Source organism: Copidosoma floridanum, unplaced genomic scaffold (genome assembly GCF_036245765.1).
Source record: "Copidosoma floridanum isolate Cflo_tuat_1 unplaced genomic scaffold, Cflo_Japanese_pri ptg000013l, whole genome shotgun sequence".
Taxonomy (NCBI): Eukaryota; Metazoa; Arthropoda; class Insecta; order Hymenoptera; family Encyrtidae; genus Copidosoma; species Copidosoma floridanum.
The window spans coordinates 30343397-30361039 of record NW_028321890.1 but is presented as its reverse complement, the minus strand read 5'-3'; the positions used below and the strand labels follow the sequence as shown (position 1 = coordinate 30361039).

The 17643-nt window shown below is 30.4% G+C and overlaps 1 protein-coding gene across 1 annotated transcript; it reads left to right on the top strand.

Moving 5' to 3' along the window:
- Window positions 1-4533: 4533 nt before the first annotated feature.
- On the top strand, window positions 4534-16691 carry LOC149375010 (vascular endothelial growth factor receptor 1-like). The gene is made up of 13 exons (XM_089590808.1): window positions 4534-4801; window positions 6842-6901; window positions 7127-7255; window positions 7318-7410; window positions 7793-8092; window positions 12924-13079; window positions 13174-13473; window positions 14676-14816; window positions 14936-15160; window positions 15229-15367; window positions 15751-15925; window positions 16001-16332; window positions 16400-16691. Exons 1-13 carry the CDS (start codon window positions 4534-4536, stop codon window positions 16689-16691), a joined length of 2610 nt encoding a protein of 869 aa, XP_089446934.1.
- Window positions 16692-17643: the final 952 nt, after the last annotated feature.

The following is a 17643-nucleotide window of genomic DNA, read 5'->3' as shown; positions in this document are numbered from 1 at the left end:
AGGTGCTGAGTCTTTGCGGTCGAAACAAAATAATCTTCTTACAAAATAGAAAAAAATACATCACTGAATAAGTTAAAAAAAAAAAAATTCAAACAACCTATTTTTTTATACGTTTCTTTGGATTTCAAAATTTATTTCATAAAGAGCCAAAAGTAGAGCTGGCATCAAATACGTACTAACGTGAACATTTTCATACTTATACACAATAGGTATTCATATAAATATGAGTTTCTAAGTATACGTATTGGTACGATTTATAATCGTATGTGTTAAATTGATATTATCTTTACTAGTTATCGCTAGCCAACGCCCTAATCTATACAGTAATCTTCATTGCATCATGCTATTGGCCCACAGTTGGCTTGTATTATTTTTATTGGTATCGTTATGTTACTTTTTTTTCTTGCCTTTTTAAATCTTTTTCTATGTAACCAATACGTCCACATTGGCAGTAAAAGAACTGTGGTACCATTGACTTGAATGGACCGTTAGTTAAGTTTAATAATTTATTTTCAACTTGAGCACTATTTCAATTACCAAATCTAAAATTAAAAAGCACACGAAGGTCTTCATATTCTATTTTTATTTATAATCATATACTATAAATAACTAAATTTGGAGAAAAATTTCAAATCAATGTAATTTCTTTGGAACAACTTGCACTTATTAACGTAGAAGTTTTAACTACAAAAACAAAACAAAATGTGTTTTGAAACTTTTGAAGAGCCACTTACTTAATTTCCGGAGTATTTTAGTAAAACTCATTTATGACTTCTAAGGTTTAATAATGAAAATTACACACTTAGAAGACAAGGATACATTGAACTATGAAATAATAACACCTAATTCGGTAAAAAGTGAATTTTTTAGAACACATCAGTGACACAGAAATTTTTTAAGATATACAGAGACAGAGATACTGAAATACAAACAAAGAGCAAAATAAAGAGGAATCTGTGAGCGATAGAGACTACCAGATAAAGATAATATACAGAGACTCTGTGCCATAGAAATACTGAGATTTAAGAGAGGCTTAAATCAGCAGAAGAAGATATACTAAAATCTCGTCAATAAAATAAATTTTTTAACGACCACTTGGGTAGTAACAAAGTTTAATTTTTAAAATCTAAGTAAATGTACTTAAGCACGCTTTGAAGTAAAAAAATTTTTAATTCACATGTATTTTTCACGATATAAAACATATATATACTTAGACGCATAAATAATGCAACTTAACTAGCATTTTTTTTTTTTAAAAGGCAATTGAAACTAAGTTAAAATTAAAGCAGACCAACAAATTCAAAGCACATCAAGAAAGAAAATCAAAAATATCTCACAAAATACTTTTGACAACAGTCAATAAACGTTTAATCTGTGATATTGTTTACACTCCACGGTTAGCTACATGATGCAATATTTTCTAATTTCAGGGAATAAAATCCAAAGCAGAAAGAGATTTTGAAATTTATTATATGAAATTAACAACTATGTTAGCGCAACACGTACGCATTCGACTATCCATATGTACTTGTGCATGAACTTCTGTAAGCGACCAAGACAACCATGTTACGTCTACTTAAGCCAATTTTTACCACTAAGGGATATAATAACGAAGCAGGCATCTAACATTACTTAATGTAAACAATTTTTATTTATACAAAATAGGTTGCAGTGGGCACAAGCCTCAACTTCATCCCAACTCGACTACATTGGAGATAAACGAAGGAGAAGCTCTTAAAATTACATGCTCTAATGTCAGTGATGTAAAATTTTACTATCCTGTAAAAGACACACTCCAAAACGTGAGTTTTACTATTTTATAACTTTACATTTATTTAGATACTAAAAAAATTAATCTATAGAAACATGGTTAAAATTAATTATGTTCTGATAAAAAGATTAAAGTATCCGAGCATAGTATTACTCGAAATCAAAACGGGAGTTGGACGTTTCAAAGATTATCAACTGTTGTTGGCGACACTGGCTGGTATTGTTGCGCTGATATGAACAAGACAAAAACAATGCGAATATCCAATCCCTCCAACATTTTAAATGCTAATTGTACATACGTTTACGTTAATTGTAGGAAAATTTCAATTATTTCTAAGAATGTCTATACGTGCATAAATGCATCAATAATTAAGTATCCTTTTTTCCATACAGCCATTGAAAGTGTATTTGTACAAAGTTTTGAGGGATTTCAATACCCTACAGCAACAGATGTATGTATGGGTTACAATATTATTCCGTGCCGTACTACTTCCCCTAAATTTCAAGTGACTCTTAAACAAAAGAACAAGGTAATTAATTCTTAATTAAATTACAATTAGCACTTCGTAAGAATTTCTAATTCACGAAACATTTTTATCTCCCCCAGAAGATAGAGCTTAGTGAAAACGTAAGTTTTGACCCTAAAATTGGTTATGTTGTGACAAATCTGAGGGTTCCAGCATTTCAAAAATATACTTGTGAGGTGAATCAAAGTAATTTATCTCAGAAAATAAGTTTCTACCTTTACGAAATACCTTCTTGCATAAGTAAACCCCATTTGAAAATAGATGGACCGAAACGAGTCACTAGAGGCTCAAAGTTGACCATTAAATGTCAATTTAAAGTTAAAAAAGCTGTTAACTTTTACAGCATCTTGTGGAAGAGTCCACAAAACTTGGTAAATACAAGTATACGCTATCACATCAACTGCATATTTTGTTATATTTTATAGATTGTTGACATTATTACTATCTACTTATTGCTTGCCGTTATTAGACTTCCGCAAAAGTTTTGGATCCTGTTGAAGAAGAGTATGAAGATTTTTTGGGACGTAATTCCTATTGGGTAACATCTGTATTTATTCTAAGAAATGTTACGCAAAATGATGAGGGCAATTACACTTGTGAAATAAAATCGTCACTCAATGAAACAGCAAGAGACAGTATTTTTGTCCGTATTTACGGTGAGATACAAAACGCGTGTAATTTTTTTTTTACTATTTTGGCTTTTAAAATATCGTAAGCTTATGTATATTTTATCATCAATTTTTTAGATCCAACTAACTCATTTATTAATTTAACGTCTGATAATCAAGAGAAAAACAGTTTCATTGGTGATACAGTAGTTTTCACAGCTCACGTTGACGCTTATCCAATACCAAAGCTTACATGGTAATATTTATCTTGCACAAACAACCTCATCATTGTACTCTTAATGAATTGCTTACTTAGTTAAACGTTAAATATGGATTTTACAGGCTTGATCGTCACGGCAACAAGTTTGTTTCGAGTCTTCGAAGTATGATATTACACTCGTATCCTAAAACTGAACTTTCAATAGCATTTACCCAGAAGCAAGACGAAGGAATTTACACACTTAAAGCCAATAATACCATTTTAGTAAAGTACTTAAACTTTACACTTGGAGTTCACGGTACTTTTAATATGATACTTATTGGTTATCTAATATTGACAATACTATTATTATTTTGGTAGTCTTTAAAATCATATTCATGTTTTCTAGCAAAGCCAAACGTAACACTTCACGATTCCAACACAAAATCTTATTACAGAGTCAACGAAAGTTTAACGTTTGTTGGAAAAGTCTACTGTTATCCCAAGTGTAACATATCGTGGATTTACATGAAGTGCCCTAAATATTTTAGAAGTGATTGTCAATCTGTGAAGCTACAGGTTTATATATTTATAAATAAAAATTAGCTCATTTTATATTTATATACTTACGTCAAACGCTATGAGAAAAAAAAAGAACTTCAACTTACTAAATCAATCAATTGTTTAAGGGTATAGAGATTGATGAGCAGAGTAACACAACTATATCCAAAGTAACATTGAACCTGGATGCAGAGGGCAGGATTATTTGTTTAGCAAGTAATACTTATGGCTTTGCTTCTGTTTTTCGGGAAATTTATCTTACTGGTATGCCTTATTTTAAGAATTATTTATCTTCATTTTTCATTAAACACTGATTTTTCAATAATACTTTTCTATTTATTTTATTTTTAAGATGGACTGCCTAATGTTTCCTTCGGAATAATCAATCCAAAAGAAGAAATATTTGAAGGTGACAATGTTACTTTAACTTGTGCTGCTGTGAAACGGAAATTTTTTTCGGTAAAATGGTTTTATGATGATGAAATAGTGACTAATTCCGGTTGGTTCTAATATATTACAAAAAAATCTTTTTTTACTTTATAGTTTCTTAAAATTTATACTTTTTTTGATACGTATTTATTTTTAGATAAAGTGAAAATTAATTTTAAAGAAACCACATTTACACTTCGCGCTGTTCTTTCTATTTATAACGTCAGTCAATTAAATGTGAAGCAGTATTCTTGCGTAGCATCTTATGGTTACTTAAAAAAAACTACAGAATTTTTAAATCTAGAAGTCAAAGGTAACTATACTCACATAATTTTGGAAAATTTATTATTCATCATCATTTCAGATTCAAGAAAACACACCTTTTAATTGAATTTGAAAATTTCCAGTTCCACAAATACCCAGCTTCATTGATGTTAATATGAATGATACGGAAGTGAGACGGTTATCATATGATGCTCAAAACCCCGTTTACTTGTCATGCTACGTTGATGGAAAGCCAAAACCTGTGATTACGTGGTCTAGGGATGGTGTGCCATTAAAGGTATCGGAACCGCAGTTTGGTGTTGTGGACAATAATCAAAAATTGATCATAAGATATTTCTCAGAAAATGATGGTGGAAAATATTCATGTATTGCTGCAAATCGATTTGGAAAAATAGAAAAATCACAAAAAGTTATCATAATAGGTAATTACTGTCGAACCTAAAAATATAATCGTTTAGTTTAATCAGTGCATAGTTGAGTACATCGATGAAAACTCTTTGGTATAAATATGATAACAACGTACTTTTTTTACCGCAATAACAATATTTCTAGGCAAAGTAAATCATGATCTTTTTATTTCTTGCAATAAAAGCTCGATTTTATATATTTAAATAAATAAAAACTGTACTTTTGCCCTCGATTGCAACATGTACTTATATAATTTTTTATATTAGTAGATAATATTTTTTTTAAAACCTTTAACAATGCAAAATCAATTGACATTTATAACAGGATTGATGTTTATACTTAAGTCTGTAGCATAATGTAGAAAATATCGTCATCAAAAAATAATTTTAGATGAAAGATTGATTAAAAATCTTTTTTTTTGGTTGGTCCTAATTTTTTATAGACAAAAAATGAAGTATTTGATGTTTGCTGGAGATTGGAGATGTGTGACCTGAAGAAGTCCATGTTTCCAAAATATAATTTGTTAGTAATTTTTACAATTGAAAAATTTACTAGCAACGTTATCTAAATTTATTTTATAATTAGGAGAACTAATTATATTTTAAGACTTCAGTTAAGCAGTGACAACATAGAAAGCTTACAAATTATACCTTACGCCTAGAGTACATTGTAATCATTTCATTTTTTTTTTTTCGTATATGAAGTTATCTGTATTAGTACAGCGTATTTTTTTTTCAATTTAGAAGCTTATTTTATACCTTGGGCACAAGCATTTGGAAATAAGAAATGCAATATCACCCCTGATTTGTACCAATACACTTTAAATATTAAATAATTGTATAAAGTGGTAGGGATGGCACAGACAGAGATAGCAAAAGATTGAGCGACTTAAATCCGACGGCAGTTCATAAATCTTTACTAGTCAAGTCAGTGTGAACCTATAGCTGGGCCACTGGTATCTTTATAAATAATACATACAGGATAAATTCCTCATTTTTGGTGGGTAATCGTTTATAGTCTACTCGAAAACTTCAAAAATATACTTGTGAGGTGAATCGAAATAATTCATCACAAAAAATAAGTTTCTATCTGTATGAAAAAATTGCTTGCATAAGTAAGCCCAAATTAAAAATAGTCGAACAGAAACAAGTCACTAGAGGCTCAAAATTAACCGTCAAATGCCAGTTTAAAACTAGAAAAGAAGTTAACTTTTACAGTATCTTGTGAAGAAATCCACAAAATTTGGTAAACAGAAGTATACTTAATCATTATCTCAAATGCATATAATATTTTCTCTCATTTTATTCATTATAGACTTTCGGGAAAATTTTGGACCCCATTCAAGAAGAAAATGAAAGTATATTTGAACAAGATACTTTCATGGTAACGTCTGAGTTTATTCTGAACAATGTAACTTATAGTGATGAGGAAATTATACTTGCGAAATAAAATATTTACTTAATGAAACAACAAGTAACAGTATTTATGTCCGTATTTACGGTAAGTTGCACAACGCGCGTTTTTTTTAAAAATTATTTCAGTCTCAAAGATATTAAAAACTAATATTTATCTCAACGTCAATTTATCAGATCCAAATACCCCATTTATTAATTTAACATCTGATCACGAAAAAAAAAGTGGTGTCGTTGGTGGGACAGTGGTTTTTACAGCTCACGTGGATGCATATCCAATACCAAAGCTTACGTGGTAATATTTATATTGCACAAATAGTGACACACTTATACTCTAAATCGATTATTCACATGATAGTATAATCTTGCATATAAATTTTATAGGCTTGATCGTTATGGCAAGAAAATAAAATCAAGTTTTCGATATACTATATTACATTCACTTCCTAACTATTTAATGATGAAATATATTCAAAATAGAGATAAAGGAATTTATACACTTAAAGCCAATAATACTTTTATAGTAAAGTACTTTAACTTTACTCTTGAAGAAGTTTATGGTACTTTTGCAGATCACTTTTTTCTAATGAAAAATGCTACTATTTTAATGGTAGACTTTAAACTAATGTTCGTTTTTTTCAGCTAAGCCACAAGTTAGACTTCACAAGACTGATATGAAATCTTATTACAGCTGGAACGAGAGTTCATTATTCGTTTGTCAAGCTCATTGCTATCCTAAATGTAATATATCATGGATATACACGAAGTGCCCTATATTTATTGAAGATTGTCCGGCTGTGGAGAGAAAGGTTTTTTATTTCTATGAATTGGAATTTGTTAATTTGATATTAACATACTTATAAATAAACGCTATGAAGAAAAAAAAAACCTAAACTCTAAAAGTTATTTAATTGTTGATGGTTGCAGAAGCAGATGAGCGGAGTAATATTACTACCTCCAAAGTACAATTTAATCTGGATGTAGAGGGTACGATTATTTGCTCAGCTAATAATGGTTATGACACCGTTTCTGACTCACGAGAAGTCCATCTTACAGGTATGCATATATCAACGTGAAACTTTCCTTAATAAAATTTTTCTATTTGCTTTGTTTTTAAGATGGACTGAAAGGCGTGTCTTTTGGTATTATTGAGCCAAAGGAAGATACATTTAGAGGTGATGACGTCACTTTAACATGTGCTGCTGTGATACGTAAATTTTCCTCAGTAAATTGGTTTTATGGTAGCAATAAAATGGTTATAAATTCCGGTTGGTTCTGATTTACCAAAAAAATAAATTAATTTTACTTTATAGTTTCTTAAGATTTATACTTTATTTAATACATGCATATTAATTTTAGATAAAGTTGATGTTACTTTCAAAGGAACTACATTTACTCATCGCACTGTTTTATCCATTTATAACGTAAGTCTATTAAATGTGAAAAGGTATTATTGTGCAGTGACGGATAATTTTTCTAATAAAAAAAATCAATTTTATCGTCTCAAAGTTAAAGGTAGGAATAAAACTATTAATTTAGAGAATTATAAGTAAAAAAACAATAAATCTTCAACTTTACATGTTTTATTTACAGTTCCACAAAAACCTAGCTTTACTGATGTTAATATGAATGATACCGAAGTGAGACGGTTAACATATGATGCTAAAAACCCCGTTTACTTATCATGCTGTGTTAATGGAATGCCAAAACCTATTATTACATGGGCTAAGGATGGTGTACCTTTAAAGTTATCGGAACCGCAGTTTAGTGTTGTGGACGATAATCAAAAATTGATCATAAGATATCTCTCAGAAAGTGACGGCGGAAAATATTCGTGTTATGCTGAAAATCGATTAGGAAAAATAGAAAAATCACAAAAAGTTATTGTTACAGGTAGTTTTTGTCGTAACAGGGAAAATGGTTATTTATCGAAATCAGTGAAAAACTGAATAAACTTGTTAAACCCCTCGTTAAAAATGTAATCTGACTGAAAATTTTTTAATATAAAAACAATGTTTTCAGCCTAACTTCACACGATTTTTTCGTTTCCTAATATAAATTATATTTTATAACGAAATAATAAAATACTGATCTCAAGCTCTTGATTTGGTATCATAATTTTAACTCCGTTATTGATTGGGGAATAGTTTCTTCTCAAAGTATGTATGGCAAAGCAAATTAATTTGTAAAAGGATAGCATTGTAAGACTTACACCTTTCTCCAATTTATCAATCAATGTTATACATGACAGTAAATACATCACAGAAGACTGTTAGAGTTGCAACTTGAACTTTTATTCTTTTTTCCTGTACCTCATAAAATTATTCCATAGAAAATGACTTCTTGATGTCCAGTGCTATAACTCTTCCATTAATCACGGAAGTGATGGCTTGATAGAGAATAAGGGATTCCTTGGGGGGTCAGTCCTTGCCCTGATGGCGAGCGCCACTAAGTATGAAAAGTACATAAAAATTCGCTGACATTTACATATATTTTTAAAAATAATTATTTAACATTGCACTTGAATAACAGCTTTATTAACTACACCATTTTTTAGTGATAGCAAGTAAAATTTTTTTATTTATACTTCCCTTAAAACGGCTAGCACATGCTGCACCATTGTAGTGCAATAGGGTGTAGGTATTATCGATGTTTTCTATACTAATCTGACATAGTATACGTAATTCATAAATAAGTTTCCTGCACTCGTGAAAACAATAAAAATTATAATCAATCAATAGGTTCTACTTAAATAAACTCGTGGTGTTTCTTTGAGAATTAAATGAATTTCTTAACTATTTAATTAATATACTTAAAGCTTCCGTAAGTATACTCTAAATCATATTTTTGTTTGTTTTGCTAATAGACATTTGACATTTTATTTGTCAACAGCTCACAAAAAGCTTCGATCATATATTTTATGACAAATCTGTTCATTTTTAAACGTAAATGTACGAAAAACTATAAAATTATGTACCTGGCGCCTAAAGTAAACAGTCAAATCACAGTTTATTGTGTTTTTACGTGGGATCATCCGATTGGTACCTCGACACTTTAAATATATAAATGTTAATTTGTATAAGTGGGGATATCACGGACAGAGCCAGTAATTCGAAAGCACTGAGATCTTCACTATCAAATATAGAGTCGACTCAGCTGCACTCCTCAAGAATAACAGGTAAAAGATACAATTTCTGTTTTTGGTGCGTCATTGAATATGGTTTACAATCATTCATCTTAAAACTGACTTGCATATTTCTCTAAATCTGAATCCTTAACAATAGGTTAATAAAAAGTTGCCTATAAAGCAGCTTACAAGAATAAACGTGCCAAAGTGGCATTATAAAATGGCAGTGATTATGTGGCCAACACTACTTGTTTTATTTGGACTAAGTTTGGGTACGTACATAATGCATTAAAAAAACAAAAAAAAAGAAACATGTATCTGCAATAATACTTAGTGATACGATTCATAGTCAATTATTGTATTTTGTTCAAACTAGAGTGTCTTTTTTAATTATCGCCAGCCAACGCCCAAACCTTAGCAGTAATCGTCATTACGTTTTATTGGCCTGTAGATGCTTTAGATTATTTTTATCAGTATCGCCATGCTATATCCTTTTTTTTTTTTTTTTTTACCATCGTAAACGAGTACAGATACAATACGTAATCAATAAGATTTTATAACCCAGAAATACAGAGATTCAGGAGAGACTGTATTAAATAAATTTAACCTCCACTGTAACTTCATTAAAATTATACAATTTTTTTTCTGACCTCGGGCGTTTTTGAGGGTCAGGTGGGCTCTCGGTAGGAAAAATAGGATTCGCGACATAAGTACCATCGCTCCGTGGCTATCTTACGTCCCTCGGGCCACAAAATAGCCCCGGAGACGATGACTCTTATCCGACGAAAACTACGTCAAGACCATTCAGTCAGTTGAAGGTTAGATTTTCTTAACCTCATTTGATGTACTTAAAAGCACTTTAGAGATAATTAAATCAACATTTTGAATGTGTTACTCATAATATAAAACTATATTTTTTCTACTTAAGCCTGTTTCGTCTACAAAAAAGATGAAAAAAGAGCAGGCACCTAATACTATCTGGCGTGAAAAATTTTTATTTAAACACAACAGGTTGCATTGGGCACAAACCTCAACTTCATCCCAACTCGACTACATTAGAGATAAACGAAGGAGAAGCTCTTAAAATTACATGCTCTAATGTCAGTAATATTAAATTTTATCATCCTGTTAAAGACACACTTCATTATGTGAGTTTTACTATTTTATAACTTTACAGTTATTTAGATAATAAGGAAATTAATCTATGAAAACATGGTTAAAATTAATTATGTTCTGGTAAAAAGATTAAAGTATCCGAGCATAGTATTACTCGAAATCAAAACGGCAGTTGGACGTTTCAAAGATTATCAACTGTTTTTGGCGACACTGGCTGGTATTGTTGCGCTGATATGAACAAGACAAAAACAATGCGAATATCCAATCCCTCCAACATTTCAAATGCTAATTGTATATACGTTTACGTTAATTGTAGGAAAATTTCAATTATTTCTAAAAATGACTATACATGTATAAATGCATCAATAATTAAGTATCCTATTTTTCATACAGCCATTAAAAGTGTATTTGTACAAAGTTTAGGGGAATTTCAGTACCCTATAATAACAGATGTGTGTATTGGTTACAATATTATTCCATGCCGTACTACTTCCCCTAAATTTCAAGTGACTCTTAAACAAAAGAACAAGGTAATTAATTCTTAATTAAATTACAATTAGCACTACGTAAGAATTTTTTATTCACGAAAGATTTTTATCTCCCCCAGAAGATAGAGCTTAGTGAAAACGTAAGTTTTGACCCTAAAATTGGTTATGTTATGACAAATCTGAGGGTTCCAGCATTTCAAAAATATACTTGTGAAGTAAATCGAAGTGATTCATCACAGAAAATAAGTTTTTACCTTTACGAAATACCTTCTTGCATAAGTAAACCCCATTTAAAAATAGATGGACCGAAACAAGTCACTAGAGGCTCAAAGTTGACAATCAAATGTCAATTTAGTGTTAAAAAAGTTGTTAACTTTTACACCATCTATTGGAAGAGTCCACAAAATTTGGTAAATACAAGTATACGCTATCACATCAACTGCATATTTTGTTATGTTTTATAGATTGTTGACATTATTACTATCTACTTATTGCTTGCCGTTATTAGACTTCCGCAAAAGTTTTGGATCCTGTTGAAGAAGAGTATGAAGATTTTTCGGTACGTAATTCCCATTGGGTAACATCTGTATTCATTCTAAACAATGTTACGCAAAATGATGAGGGCAATTACACTTGTGAAATAAAATCGTCACTCAATGAAACAGCAAGAGACAGTATTTTTGTCCGTATTTACGGTGAGATACAAAACGCGTGTAATTTTTTTTTTACTATTTTGGCTTTTAAAATATCGTAAGCTTATGTATATTTTATCATCAATTTTTTAGATCCAAATAACTCATTTATCAATTTAACGTCTGATAATCAAGAGAAAAACAGTTTGATTGGTGGTACAGTAGATTTCACAGCTCACGTTGACGCTTTTCCAATACCAAAGCTTACATGGTAATATTTATCTTGCACAAACAATCGCATCATTGTACTCTTAATAAATTGCTTACTCAGTTAATCGTTAAATATGGATTTCACAGGCTTGATCGTCACGGCAACGAGTTTATTTCGAGTTTTCGAAGGATGATATTACACTCGTATCCTAAAACTGAACTTTCAATAGCATTTACCCAGAAGCAAGACGAAGGAATTTACACACTTAAAGCCAATAATACCATTTTAGTAAAGTACTTAAACTTTACACTTGGAGTTCACGGTACTTTTAATATAATACTTATTGGTTATCTAATATTGACAAAACTATTATTATTTTGGTAGTCTTTAAAATCATATTCATATTTTCCAGCAAAGCCAAAAGTAACACTCCTCGATTCCAACACAAAATCTTATTACAGCGTCAACGAAAGTTTAACGTTTGTTGGCAAAGGCTATTGTTATCCTAAGTGTAACATATCGTGGATTTACAAGAAGTGCCCTAAATATTTAAGAAGTGATTGTCAATCTGTGAAGCTACAGGTTTATATATTTATAAATAAAAATCAGCTCATTTGATATTTATACACTTTCGTCAAACGTTATGAGAAAAAAAAAGAACTTCAACTTACTTAGTTAATCTATTGTTTAAGGGTATAGAGATTGATGAGCAAAGTAACACAACTATATCCAAAGTAACATTGAACCTGGATGCAGAGGGCAGGATTATTTGTTTAGCAAGTAATACTTATGGCTTTGCTTCTGTTTTTCGGGAAATTTATCTTACTGGTATGCCTTATTTTAAGAATTATTTATCTTTATTTTTCATGAAACACTGATTTTTCAATAACACTATTCTATTTATTTTATCCTCAAGATGGACTACCTAACGTTTCCTTCGGAATAATTAAGCCGAAGGAAGAAATATTTGAAGGTGATAATGTTACTTTAACTTGTGCTGCTGTGAAACGGAAATTTTCTTTGGTAAAATGGTTTTATGATGATGAAACAGTGACAAATTCGGGTTGGTTCTAATATATTAAAAAAAAATCTTTTTTTACTTTATAGTTTCTTAAAATTTATACTTTTTTTGAAACATATTCATTTTTAGATAAAGTGAAAATTAACTTTGAAGTAACCACATTTACACTTCGCGCTGTTCTTTCCATTTATAACGTCAGTCAAATAAATGTGAAGCAGTATTCTTGCGTAGCATCTTATGCTTACTTAAAAAAAACTACAGAATTTTTAAATCTAGAAGTCAAAGGTAACTATACTCACATAATTTTGGAAAATTTATTATTCATCATCATTTCAGATTCAAGAAAACACACCTTTTAATTGAATTTGAAAATTTTCAGTTCCACAAAAACCTAGCTTCACTGATGTTAATATGAATGATACGGAAGTGAGACGGTTATCATATGATGCTCAAAACCCCGTTTACTTGTCATGCTACGTGGATGGACTGCCAAAACCTGTTATTACATGGGCTAAGGATGGTGTGCCATTAAAGGTATTGGAACCGCAGTTTGGTGTTGTGGACAATAATCAAAAGTTGATCATCAGATTTTTCTCAGAAAATGGCAGCGGTAACTATTCGTGTTCTGCTGAAAATCGATTTGGAAAAATAGAAAAGTCACAAAAAGTTGTCATAATAGGTAATTACTGTCGAACCTAAAAATACATTCGTTCAGTTTAATTAGTGCATAGTTTAGTACATCGATGGAAACTCTTTGTTATAAATATAAAAACAATGTAATTTCTTTACTGCAGTAACAAAATTTCTAGGCAAAAAAAATTGTAATCTTTTTATTTTTCGCAGTGAAAGCTCGATTTTATAATCGAATAAATAAAAACTGTACTTTTGCCCTTGACTCTGCAACATGTACTTATATAATTTTTTATATTGTTTGATAATATTTTTCTAAAACCTCAAACAACGCAAAAATAACTGACATTTAAAGTAGGATTAATGTTTATTGTTTAGTCTTTGCGTTATTAGCATTATAGACAAAAAATGACGTACTTAATTTTCGCTGTTTAGTTGGCCAATATTGGTTTTGTTTAAATTGTATTTAATTTAAAACAAATTATGCGTTACTTGTAAAAATGTTACATTTACCCTTTCCGCTGTTCAGTTAATACATAACGTAAGTCTAGCAAGATAAAAATAATCTATTATTGTACAGCATTACCTGTTCTTATAAAAACAAACGATATTTTATCTTTAGGTTGTAAATAAGAACATTTATTCGTAAAATGTATGATTTAAAGTTATTATAGGATAAAAATACATTAAAAAACCTAGCTTTATTAACGTTAATGTAAATAATATAATATTGACTTGGTTGGCAAATACTGTTCAAAAATCTCAGAATGTCAAAACTTTGTGGTTAACAAATAATGCTCTTATAAGATTGTTTAGAGAACAGTGTAGTCTTGTGAATAACAGTAAATAATTAATTGTAAGATATCTTTGAGAAGGTGATGGTAGAAAATATTCATAAATTTACTAAAAATCGTTTTGGAAACAGAAAAATCTTTGAAAATTAATTTTTTTCGGTAATTTAGTCATATTCTAACGTTATGGTTTTATTATTTTTACGTAATAGGTCATGAATTTGTACACAAAAATGGTAATAAGATGGTCAATTTTAATTTTTAGGTCTCAACAAGTCTTTGTTTTGGATTGGAATGACAGCTTGGTTAATTATAATTATTATTTCTTTTTCATTGTACTTTTACCTGAAAACACAATATAAGATGGTAATTGTTGAAACTAAAACTTATTAGATAAAAATTAAACTTTATGATTATGTTACATAAAATTTTACTAATGATAATTAAAAGATGGTTACAGGAAGGTTGTTTTACGCTAGACTTAAAAACTTTGTGGATGGAGCAGTTAATTCAATAAGCTCAGAACTAACTCTGGACGATCAAGCAGAACTTCTTCCGTACGACAAAAAATGGGAATTTCCCAGAGAAAAATTACAGTTTGGTAAGAAAATTTAGTCTGATTCTAAAACTAATATGATGTGCAATTAATATAATAAACCTTAACAACAATTAATATGATGAACGATTTATATGAAACTAGTGATTTTTTTTTCGATCAAGAAAAACAGTTAGGACGAGGAGCTTTTGGAGTTGTGTACAAGGCAGAAGCTTATGGGATTTGTCCCAACGAGTCTTCTACTACTGTAGCTGTAAAAATGGTCCGACGAAATGCTGAATCAACGTGTATTTATGCTCTGGCAAGAGAATTAAAAATAATGAGTCATCTTGGACAACACCCAAATGTTGTAAATCTTCTTGGTGCCTGCACGAAAAATATTGCCAGCGGTAATGATGTAATAGTTATTTAAATCAAAACAGTAATTCTTGTTTCATCTAAATATTTAATGTTTTAGGTAAACTTTTAGTTATTGTCGAGTTTTGTAGATTTGGAAATCTAGAAAGTTATTTACGGCATCATCAAGAAAACTTTATTAATTCAATTCATGTGACTAATAGTAGAATAAATCTATCTGTTAAGAAAGGATTAAAAAGGTTAAAATTTCTCATTTTTATCAAAAACTCTATGATTTATCACTTTGCATTCACGTTGTGTAAGCTTACCAAATTTCAATTGAGTTATTTTAGCAGTTGTACTTGAGCGAGTCAAGTTTTAGAAAAACCTGGATTTGTTTTTGTTTTTGTAGAATAAAAGCCATATATATTGGAAGTAGGCACCTAATATGTGTATAGAAACTAAAAATCTAAATTCATGACCAACATTTTGCACTTCGTCTATGAAATAAAAATAATGTCTTAGAGTAGATAAAGTCATTTCTTACGTAATACTGTTATAATAATAATCTTAACGTTGCCTTCGGAAATAGTAAACTAAATAATAAATTCATCGTCTATTACACTAATACTTGTAATTTCAGCGGTCAAATAATGCACAATGGTATAAGTAAGAACTGCGACTACATCCAACCCGGCTGGCGCACTAATTACAACGGTGACTATACAAATAGGAATGTCAAGCCTCTCTGCTCTCAGGATCTTTTAATATGGGCGTTTCAGGTGGCACATGGTATGGAGTACCTCGTTCGAAGAAAGGTATATACGGATATTCAAGCATTAGTTGTGTTCATTATTACATGTACTTAATGATTTTACCACTCGACAACACAGGTTCTGCATTGCGACTTGGCTGCGAGAAATATTTTACTATCAGATAATAATATCATCAAAATTTGTGATTTTGGTTTGGCGAAGAAGTTATATCAAGATGACATTTACAAGAAACAGAGCAAAGATCCGTTGCCCCTGAGGTGGATGGCCATAGAGTCTATTAGTTATCGAATTTTCTCTACGAAATCAGATGTCTGGTCTTTTGGTGTAGTACTGTGGGAATTTTTTACTTTTGCTGAGATCCCATACCCAAGAATGGATGAAGAGAAGATGTATCACAAACTCATCGAGGGTTACAGAATGGAAAAGCCTGAATATGCTACCAAAGACATGTAAGTAAAATAGAGAAACAGTTGTTTTTTGTAATTGTTTTTAAACTTGCTCATTAATTCATTTTAGTTACGATATTATGCTTCACTGCTGGAAGGCTGATTCGAATCAAAGGCCATCATTTACAGACCTTAGTAAAAGTATTGGAAAACTTCTCGACGATGGCATCAAAGTAAAGTTTTTACAATTGTACCATACATACGAGAACATAAACAAAGCAAGTTATTTGGAAGAAAAAATTGATTACTTATCAAAAATGGCATCTCCTGATAACTTTACACATGTCCCACCTCAGCACGGCTACGTCAACACATTGCCACAACTTGCAAAACCATTGTATGTGAACGTAATAAACAACTGAATTGTAAACATCGTCAGAAAAAGTTAATTTCTGTCTATAATATACTATTTTCACGGCAATCATGTTAAATCTAGAAAAAATTAAATAATCATACCAACTGAATTGGTAAGGGCCAGAGTTACGGTAATATTGTGCGAAATATTTTACGGCACAAAGCTTAACAAAGTAAATAATACTTTCTGTGGTAAAAACTTGAATTAGCATTACTTTATGCATGAATAATGCGTTTAAGTAACCTTAGGGGCTGATTACGATAACGTTTTTCAACAAATTGTTGAGAATAGCAAGTATTGTTGTGCCTTAGATTCTCTTACCGACCCAGTGATTATTCAGTTCAGTTAAGTAAATACATCTCATCTTAAGTATAATATGAAATTGTAAGCCCATTATGTCTACTTATGACAGTAGATTTCGTCAGCGGAGCGCATCTACTTCAGGACAATCACTGGGCCCAAGGGTGCTTGTAATTTAAATCTCGAAGGACTTTTATAAAGCTACTGCCACAGAAGAGCGTGTGAACGCGTTAAGTCGCGTGTATACACGTTTGCGTACGTTAAGGTAGTTGGTATTCAAATATAATACCTGTTGCCAATCTAAGGGGGGTCTGTAGACTGTATAGTTGTTCAACTCGCACAACTTACTTATTATACTTTTCTAACCTTAACATAAAAATAATACCAAATCTGAAGTATACAAAGATCAGTGTCTGAAACAAGTACTTTCAAATAATATTTGTAAAATTTTTAGCCAAAATCTTTTTTATGATATAATAATCTTTTTCAGAATAGAATATTTACTTATAAGTACCGTAAACTCCAGCTATTGGTTTTTCAGTTCATATCATATTTGATGAAAATAATAATTTTTCGCATTTACATCTTACCCTATTTTTTTAGTACTGAAGCTTTAGTGTCATTATGCATTTGTGTAGAGATTATAAAACTGTATTAAC